Source organism: Tachypleus tridentatus, chromosome 6 (genome assembly GCF_004210375.1).
Source record: "Tachypleus tridentatus isolate NWPU-2018 chromosome 6, ASM421037v1, whole genome shotgun sequence".
Lineage (NCBI taxonomy): Eukaryota > Metazoa > Arthropoda > Merostomata > Xiphosura > Limulidae > Tachypleus > Tachypleus tridentatus.
Window position 1 is genome coordinate 117582636 of NC_134830.1, and position 9774 is coordinate 117592409.

Consider the following 9774-nt stretch of genomic DNA (forward strand, 5'->3'; position numbering starts at 1 on the left):
TCGTCGCATAATATTATGCAGCGAGAATGAGGGACAGCACACAGATACACTGGATACATGAGATATATGGATGGGTAGGGACTTACGATCCACCGTGTACATTAATGCAAGTACTTCATATGTTTCGCATCAAGCCAATACCAAACTTTTAAGTGTAATCTTCCATGTATTGCACATAAATACAATAACATTATCACTTTCCTCACGCATGTGTTGTACCCAACACGTTTTATACTGACGCAGTTAATATAGTAACTATGAAACACTCGCGAGACTTCTACATCTTAAGATGACTCAAAACCTCTGCTTATTTTGCTACTTGCTTGTAGTCTATTACTAAATATTCTTAGGGCAAATCGCTTTAAGTGTTGACCAACTGTGGCTGGGTTGTTTAGCTAACTGAAACCTTTCATATGTTTGAGAATTATTGCTTCTCGCACGTTCGACCAACTAAAATCATTCGTAAATTTTAGTAGATTTTCATAAGTACGTAGAGCTGGGCGTATCTTATTGTTTGGCGTGCCAAGTCTGAAAAGCCGTAGGCTCGTAGTTGTTCGTGACCCCTTACGTCAAAAGCGCACTCCGCCTTGGAGGTGGGGGTGTTGAGTTACTCGCATCTCTTTCGTCTCTCTTTAAAGAGACAGCGATCCTCGGATATTGCTTGACGTAAATTTACGTTAAGATCTAAAACAAACATAATAACTCGAGCACTAATTCTAACAACTCATAAAAAAGATGGTTACATAACTTATCCGCCCATATATCTTCTTAGAAGGTTGATTACATGATTGTTCAAAAGGATTTGTGAAACAGAACGTTCGGCATTAGGACAAATGTTTTGTCTGTTGTTTTTCTATCTTAACTCGTAACATGAAGTAAAACAAACAAGATAATATATAAAAACAAGAAAATCGATACTGTTTGTCTAAAGATATAGTTGTTGCGAACCTAACAAAGACAACGTGAGACGACTGTCATTCTAGTGTTAGAAACGTGTATATTTCTGTCACTGTAAAAGTCTAAAAAAACTACAATTTTTTTCAAGTATGCAGTAAAGAAATATGCCTTAAAACACTTAGCATTTTCTGTTGGGATGGAAGTATGTTTATAGACCTAGAATGCTAAAAGTTGGGTTTCCATTCCCTGTGGTGGACACAATGTTCTGCTTCATATATGTGTACAGTGGAGCGCCGGTAAGTCGCGGTATTTGGGGGGTCAACCTGCTTAACCGCGGCTTAAACTATTGTGACTGAAAACCGAAGTCGCCAACAGCTCCGCCGAGGAGCCTCATCCGGGCCATTGCGTGATCATTATATCGGATTATCGAATTAAAAATAATACTTTAATTATTGATCACTTTTTTCACAAATTTATCGCGGATTAACTTTAATGTATGGAGAGGTGTGATTCGGTAACAATGGCGGCCTCCATAAAGCTGATTTAGATAGCGGATAAAGTAGATTAACGGTCGATTTCTATTGTAATATATTTTATTTATTTCCCTAATTAAAGCAAATCCTTTTTAAATATCCCCTTGAAGTTATAAAGCCAGGATTAAATTCGTAAGCCGCGTTTTTACACGTTCTTAAATTAGCGGTGAGCCGCGATAATCCTCGCTCACATCGCTCACAAGACTTGCTACAGCGGCTTAAGCGATTTCGCGGTTTGCTGGTCCGCTGCATAATGGCGCTCCACTGTACTCCAGATGTTCTGTTTCATATATGTGTACTCCTGATGTTGTTCTGCTTCATGTATGTGTACTCCTGATGTTGTTCTGCTTCATATATGTGTACTCCTGATGTTGTTCTGCTTCATATATGTGTACTCCTGATGTTGTTCTGCTTCATGTATGTGTACTCCTGATGTTGTTCTGCTTCATATATGTGTACTCCTGATGTTGTTCTGCTTCATATGTGTGTACTCCTGATGTTGTTCTGCTTCATATGTGTGTACTCCTGATGTTGTTCTGCTTCATATGTGTGTACTCCTGATGTTGTTCTCATCAATTCCAAAGGCGATGGTATTAAAATACTACCGACTTCAAAGTACAAAGTACGTACTAAACTTGAGGCGTGTTGAGTGACCATTTTACGACTCTGATCGAATCAGACTAGCTGACATCTCTGGTATCTCGTTCAGAGAGATAGCTATGCTCAGACACTGCTTAGCGTATATTTACGCTCATATCTGAAACAAATAAACATAGTAACTCGGACACTAATTCTAATTCAACCATACAGCTTCTTAGGTCGAAGTCGTGTCATTTTTCGCCCACTTTTCCAATCTGGTATTAATCATTGTTATTATACTATGTCACAGTCAAAGATACGATTTTAACATATTCTTTGCCTGATAGTTACAATGTACCATGGAAGATGTTTCCTGCATGAGCCGTGTGTAATACGGGAAGTTTACCTTTAATGAAAGTTATACTCGTGTTCGTTGCGTCATTGAAATAGACGTCACTTCTCCCGCTGTTTACACTCGTGTTTCCTCTCGCTACCTGTATGAAACTTTTTAAGATGTCAAGACTGTAAATAAGTAGATAGTTATTCATTTTCAGTACCAATAGGGTCACATATTTGTTCAGCTATTAATAAATCGTCACATAGTTAACTGTTCATCTCGTGTAATACTGAGCTAATAAAGACAGTAAACTGTCACGTTTCTGCAACTAATGTTAACATTTCTCTGTCCTTAGCATGCATTAATAACCAACATGATTAATAAAATGTTTTATTCATACATTATTTTTTCCTTATATAATTATATTGACAACTTTCCGAATTCGTGTTTCTCACAATAAAATATATCACTCAGCATTTGTTCATTCACTTCTTTTCCTTTAATTTGACCATTATATATCAGAAGATTGACCTTGTCCGATAGTAGTGATCAGGCTACAGACACTAACTGGACCCTCTTTCCTTCTTGTGTGAATAAATCTAGGTTGGCTGAGGAAAGATACGACATTTTATGTTGACACAGTTTTTATGATGTATAGACACCTGCCACCCATTGACTTGGCGTTAACTTTGAAAGTTTATAACGTAAAAACAAAACCCTGTTTTGGTACTCGTGGTGAGCACAACACAGATAGCCCAATATGTAGTTTTGTATCTAAGAAACAAAGACTCCAGCGAAAGAGTTGCACTAAATCAATGGAAAATAAATATTATTTTGTAAACTAGCAAATGATTAAGAAATTAGAATGAAAATAAATTTATCTTAAAATAATAAAAACAGCCTTCCCCGTGGTGCAGTTGTAAGTCTATTAATTTATAAAGCTATAAAAAGTTTCAATACTCGTGGTGAGTATAGCACAGAAACCACTGTGTATCTTTGTGCTTAAGATAAAAAGCAAAAATAAAGATAACTGGAGTAGGAGTTTAAATCTGAAGAAAAATTGGTGAAGAAAGTAAATTATTTGGACGGACAAAAATGGCAATTTCGTGTTCAGAATGCTCTAGATAAACAGATTCTCTAATAATAAATCTAAGAAATGAAGGTCAAATACGATCTAATGCTACTGAAGATACGTGAAGACACGTACCACGTAGAAGCTGAAACGGAAAAATCATTTTAAAAAATCAATAAATTAGAGTGATTCAAGTAACATATTAGGTGACCTTCGACACAGTAGAAACAGTTTAATTTGAAATATTCAAGGACGGCAGAAACAAAATGAGTGAAAGATTCGAAGGAAAATTCATTAGAAGATGGAACAAATGAGAGAATGATTGATAGATAAAAGATCACGAGACTCTGGTATATTTTGGAGAAAATAAAAATTTATCTTAAGAGATGGGAGAAAGAAATTGAATGGAATCAATGAGCAACGGACAAAATGATTGTCACATGAATCTGAATTAGCAAATAAGAAATCAGCCGCCATTTGTCTTTTCATAACAAAATTTGTATACACGTTGTTGTTATTTTTTTACGCTTCATATTTCTTATCATATAAGACAGCAAACAAAACTTTCTACGTCAGTCTGATTTTTATATCGTATCTCAGTGAACGTGTTTTTTAAAACTATGTTTTTTAGAAGTATGTTTATTCTTCTTTGCCAGAACATAGCCTCATTCTGTCAACTTCGTTCAGCTATAACTCACTGAGAAACATCATCAAGTTATCATTTAAGAGACCGTTCTGCTTGAAGGACAAGACGCGGTGAGACTTTATGCTATACACACGAAGTACTGTAAGTTAGGAACGGTGCATAGTACTACTACCAACGACCATTCTCTTATGCTTAGGTCTCAGTATATTTATCCGGTATCTGTCCTTGGGCGTCAGTTACTTTCTTTTCTGTTATATTAAGCCAACTATGATAAAAGTTGTACTGCCAGACTTTACAACCAGGCAGTTTACCCACAGTTCCAAAGCGTTTGTCAACTTCATCTCTCGCCATTTCAGTTTAAAGGTACTGGACAGTTTTAGTTTTCAGCGGGTCGTGTGATTGATACGCCTTCAGCTTACTAGGTATTTGCTGAGCAAAAGGAACAATAGCTATTAGAAGCGAGAGGTATGAGTGTAAACTGATATTTTGACGGATAAATAGTGCGTCTAGCTCCGCGTATACGTGTCTAACAGCGACGCTTTCTACGGTTCTTACGTAGCCGTGCTGTTATTGTAACGAGGAGAAACGGACGTAGATTCGTCCACAGCGCCCGCGAGCTTCTTTGTAGCGGACGAATGTTCGGTGTTTCTCTCTACAGGTGTTCACTTCCCGTTGTATCCTTCCGCAGTAAACTGTTAAAACTGAGCTTCAGTTTCTGTTAATTTTTATTACTGAACCGATGTTAATTATTCTAACTAGATTATCAGCGCGAGTGAACTAGTAAGAACAAGAAACCTTCTCTTTTCAAGATTCAGTTTGCTTAGTATTGCAGTAACACGTGTTTTTTACCGGCATGTTTTGGCACTTTTTTATTCAGAGGAATAACATGATACGTTAACATTCACCAAGCCACGGAAATGATGTGAAGGAATGTCAACAGCCTACGTCTGAAACCAAACTTAACAGAGAAATAAAAGATATCGCACCAGCATCATAATCCTATAGATTCTAGCCTGAATTTCGAAACATTAAACTTGGAGATGGTGTAGATCCTAGCATAGATTTGAAGACATTATCACCTACCCAAAACATCTGTCTTTTATTTGTTCCTGGTATAAACCGAAGACATCGTTTCCTACACCAGTTTACCAAAAAGAAAGAAAACAAACCGGTAATTGTAGGTTTACCTTCGGTCATTCCTTTTTTTTATTAAAGTCGAAAATATTTGTTTCGTGGTTTTACTCGAACTTCAAAGATTTTCTAACCTTCTACTGAAATGGATATAAGGTAAACAATACATTAAAACCACTATGAAACCACGTGATCTTTTGTAACTTACCTATGAGTGGTGATCAGTCATGTTTGACGTCTTATAAACAGTGGTGTGTGCTCACGTTATCAGAAGTGCTGTGTTAAAATTTAGGCAAAGCCAGTTTCGCTACGGAAGAAACGTGGAATTTTTGAGACCTCGTAATGAAATATGCGAGTATAACTTGATTGTAATGTTAAACTTCTAGTTACCTGCTTCTGTGAAGACAGTGAAATAGATGCTTTAAGAGCATGTACGTGTAATTATGGAAAGATACATGAAGTTAAGGATATAATAGTAATGATCAACACGTGCACACAACCATACTGTGTTCATTTTCATTGATGATACAAATATAACGAAGACATAGTGTATTCACTATGCCTCACGTGATACACATTATATGTGCGTGTGTAACCGCGTCTCTGGGCCTCGTATTTAACGGGTACATTATGATTGTATTATTATGGCATAACCAGGGTCACGTCCAGAGGCCTAACAACATTCTACTTCTTCACCTATCTCTGGTGGACACAGTGTTCTGTCTAGTGTCCCTCGTCTCTTCCTGCGTCTTTGCGGTCGTGGTGCCAATCGATTCTACTCCCGTGGGATGCACTTTCCACGGTTTCTTGTGGACACTGCTCCCTGTAGTTGTGGTGTGGACAGTATGTGGACTTAGTTGTGACCGCTATGCCGCCATTTCTACGCCTTTACACTACTCGCGTCTCGTGAATACGCGACGAACAGTGGTCTTCTTGGCAGGCGGGTGGATGTTAGGAACAGTCCTAGCCTTGCCTCCACTGTTCGACACTTGTCGTTACGTTTACCGAGACCCTCGAGGTGCGTGTGTTGCCGCGTGCGCTACGGGAACACGCGCTGAGCTGAGTTATGCTGTTATCTACGTATCGCTGGCTGTTGTTGTTCCCGTCATGATCATTTTGTTGTGTAACTTGCACATCTTCAGCATTGCTCGCTACCACCGTCACCGAATCGTTACTGCCATTTACGAAGTGACCCTCCGCGCGCAAGCCACTGTAACTCACCAGCGTAACCCTTGCTACCTGTCCAAGTTCAAAGGTAAAAACGCGTTTTTTACGATAGCACAGCTGGTCGGATCGGTCGTGGTGCTAATTGTTCCTTATTTTAGTCTTATGATTTGGGAAGCTGTAACCGGAAGAGAAGGAAGCAACATCCTAGTTACCGTGACAACGATCATGCTGGGCTGTGTTCCTACCGTGAACGCCTATGTTTACGGTGTAAAAAGTCGAGTCCTGCGACATACCTTCAAGTTTCTCTTGCAGCGTCACCTATACAAACAGGAAGTAGACAGGACCAGCCATGCTGCTAGATCGACCATCAAGCGACGCTATTCAGCGCCAATAATTTCGACAACATGGAAGAGTGAGATGGGTAGTGTGGATAAACGGACCCTAACAAGGCGGTATTCTCACTGTTCGGTTCCGGCAATAGCTACAAACAGGTTAAAGGTCATGCAACCAACTCGGCCGAAGCCACTAGGCACTGGCAATACTCCATCTGCAGAACGAACCCAACAACAACGAACTACTCGCTCTGTAATTCATCTGTTGATTGAACCTGTGGACAAAGTGGTAGAAACTCACCTTTAGACTAGTCTTATTGACGCATATCAAAGCACAGTCGTAGATAAGTTATTGTATGCATCTAAGCGCAGCCATATCATTTTGTACTAACTTCTGTTGGATCAACGCACAGCCGTATACGAGTAAGTAGGCCTGCTTCTGAATAAATTATCGTGTTAAAAATTCTGTTATCAGAATTATGTGGAACTAATATAAATTCATTAATGAACATTTGACTTTCAACATTTTTACTGTGTTTTTGAAGGTGAATGTTCTTCAAATGAGCTAGGTTCCGTAAACAAGGATAAACTTTATCACGACAAAAAACATTTTGAGTTTGGAACATTTAAACGATGTAAAAGACGTGATTGCGAAACATATTACGTTCTACGAAGTGTTGGTTTCTTAGTAATCATTCTTTAAGTATATTGCACGTTTCTACAGAAACTGTTAAACTTTATTGTTAGTTACATTATAAAACATCATGGTTAACAATACTGTTTACTACTCCAAGAGAGATCATTCTTTAAGAATACCGGATTTAACTGGATTAGTGAACTTATAGAATATCGATATTGACTGATGAAAATGTAATTGCGAAATGTTGAAGTAATAAAGGTACGCTCTGAAGACGTAGGCCCTGGTTTTATTTACATTTATATTTAAGCAAACTGTTTAGTATTCCAACATAATTCTTTTTACAGTATAATGTTAGTCGCATAAAAGATATCAAGTTTCAATCTCCTACTGAACAGGAAGTTATAAGTTAACTGAAACACTAAAATAAAAAATGCACATGCGTTTTATTTCGATATTTCAAGGGGTAACTGTTATATAAAGTGATTTAATGAGCAGATAAACCAGAAAGTGTTTGTTTTGTGACACACAAGCTTGCTCACCATCAATACTCCTACTCTAATTTCAGGCCATACTCTTGTGAATAGGAACGTTACTTCATTCAACATCTGAAACTGAAAGGTACACAAACGTGAGACATTATGTACATTCATAAATCTGTTTCTAAATAAATTATTCTTACCATATTTACCTCACAGTTTGGACAACCAGTGAGGTCTTCTGGATTAACAAAACGCATTATCTTTCTCTGCGGCTATCGGGATGTTCTGTACAATTTTTACGTATTTGCTACAAGAATAATTGGAGCATTTTATCTTACATGTAACCCAAACTGTTATGACATTTCTTACGCCTGTCGTAGGCCTAGGGCTCAGACAATCGTCTTTAAAGAGAGGCGTATCCTTTTTTTTTCGTGTGTTTTGTTTTTTGGTATTTCTTTAAATTTTTGAGTTTTGTCTAGTGTCGCCGTGTATACTTATTAAATGTCCCCCGGTGTTATAGCAATATGCCTACGGACTTCCAACGCTAGGAATTGGGCACAGCAAGATGGCTTATTGTGCAGCTTTGTGCTAAATTAGAAACAAACAAACTTATTAAATTTCCCTAATAATTTCAAAAACTAAGGTACAAAACACTTCCCTTAAGTGAAAAACAGTGCTTACACCTGAAAACTAGAGAGACAATTGGCGTACCTGATACACTTAGATATGTATAACACCGAACGTTATAAGACACGTAATATCTGTACGTTTTTCATTATAATTTGACAGTAATAGCCATTACTATGACTTAATTAGTTTCGTGGTAATCTACACACCTAGTTTATTTGATTATTGTAGGAAACAAAACTAATGCTCGTCTTGTGTGAGAATAACTAGGCTGTTTATTAAAATTATGGAAGAGTTTTATACTAATTAAAGAAACTAAATTCAGTCAGCTAAAACAACTCTTTTGTTAACAAGATTGTATGTGGATGCCATTAAGAATAGCCTAAACGTATTTGTTAGAATTCAAACATAGTGTTTTAACTAATTTATAGGGATTGGTGGGTGTACGGAATAGGCCCGGCCTAGCCAGATAATTAGGGCTCTCGATTCGTAATGTGAGGGATGTGGGATCCGACTCCCCGTCACACCAAACATGCTTGCCCTTTCAGCTATGGGGGCGTTATAATGTTACGCTCAATGTTACTATTCGTTGGTAAAAGTGAACAGCTGCCTTCTAGTTTTACACTGCTAAATTAAAAACGTTTTGTTTGTTTGTTTTGAATTTCGCTCAAGCTACTCGAGGGCTATCTGCGCTAGCCATCCCTTATTTAGCAGTGTGAGACTAGATAGAAGACAGCTAGTCATCATCATCCAACGCCAACTCTTGGGCTACTCTTTTACCAACGAATAGTGAGATTGACCGTCACATTATAACTCCCTCACGGCTGAAAGGGCGAGCATGTTTGGTGCGACCGGGATTCGAGCCCGCGACCCGCGGATTACGAGTCGAAAGCCTTAACACGCTTGACCATGCGGGGGCCAAATGAAAGACGACTATCACCGATAGTCCTCGTGTAGCTTTGCGCGAAATACAAAAAGGAAAAAAGGATATACGCAATTGAAGGTGAATGAACAAAGGGAATGGTTGGTTGTTACTTTCGAAATAAAACATGGACAAGTGAGATGACCCAATATATATTGAAACGAAATTCTAGATTATCACTGGTCAGAACATAAAAGACCCGAGTAGTTACGGCCCGGCATGGCCAAGCGTGTTGAGGCGTTCGACCCACAATAATCCGAGGGTCGCGGGTTCGAATCCCGGTCGCACCAAACATGCTCGCCCTTTCAGCCGTGGAGGCGTTATAATGTGACGGTCAATCCCACTATTCGTTGGTAAAAGAGTAGCCCAAGAGTTGGTGGTGGATGGTGATGAGTAGCTGTCTTCCCTCTAG

The 9774-nt window shown here is 38.4% G+C and overlaps 1 protein-coding gene across 1 annotated transcript; it reads left to right on the forward strand.

Annotated features, from left to right (window-relative positions):
- Positions 1 to 4152: 4152 nt before the first annotated feature.
- On the forward strand, positions 4153 to 7604 carry LOC143253400 (olfactory receptor 6C75-like). Its single transcript, XM_076507228.1, has one exon. It carries the CDS (start codon positions 5754 to 5756, stop codon positions 6999 to 7001), a length of 1248 nt encoding a protein of 415 aa, XP_076363343.1. The 5' UTR covers positions 4153 to 5753; the 3' UTR covers positions 7002 to 7604.
- The last annotated feature ends 2170 nt before the right edge of the window (positions 7605 to 9774 follow it).

What these genes read in the sequence shown, in the direction of transcription:
- LOC143253400 (XM_076507228.1), top strand. Translation starts at nt 5,754, where the DNA reads ATGCCTCACGTGATACACATTATATGTGCGTGTGTAACCGCGTCTCTG.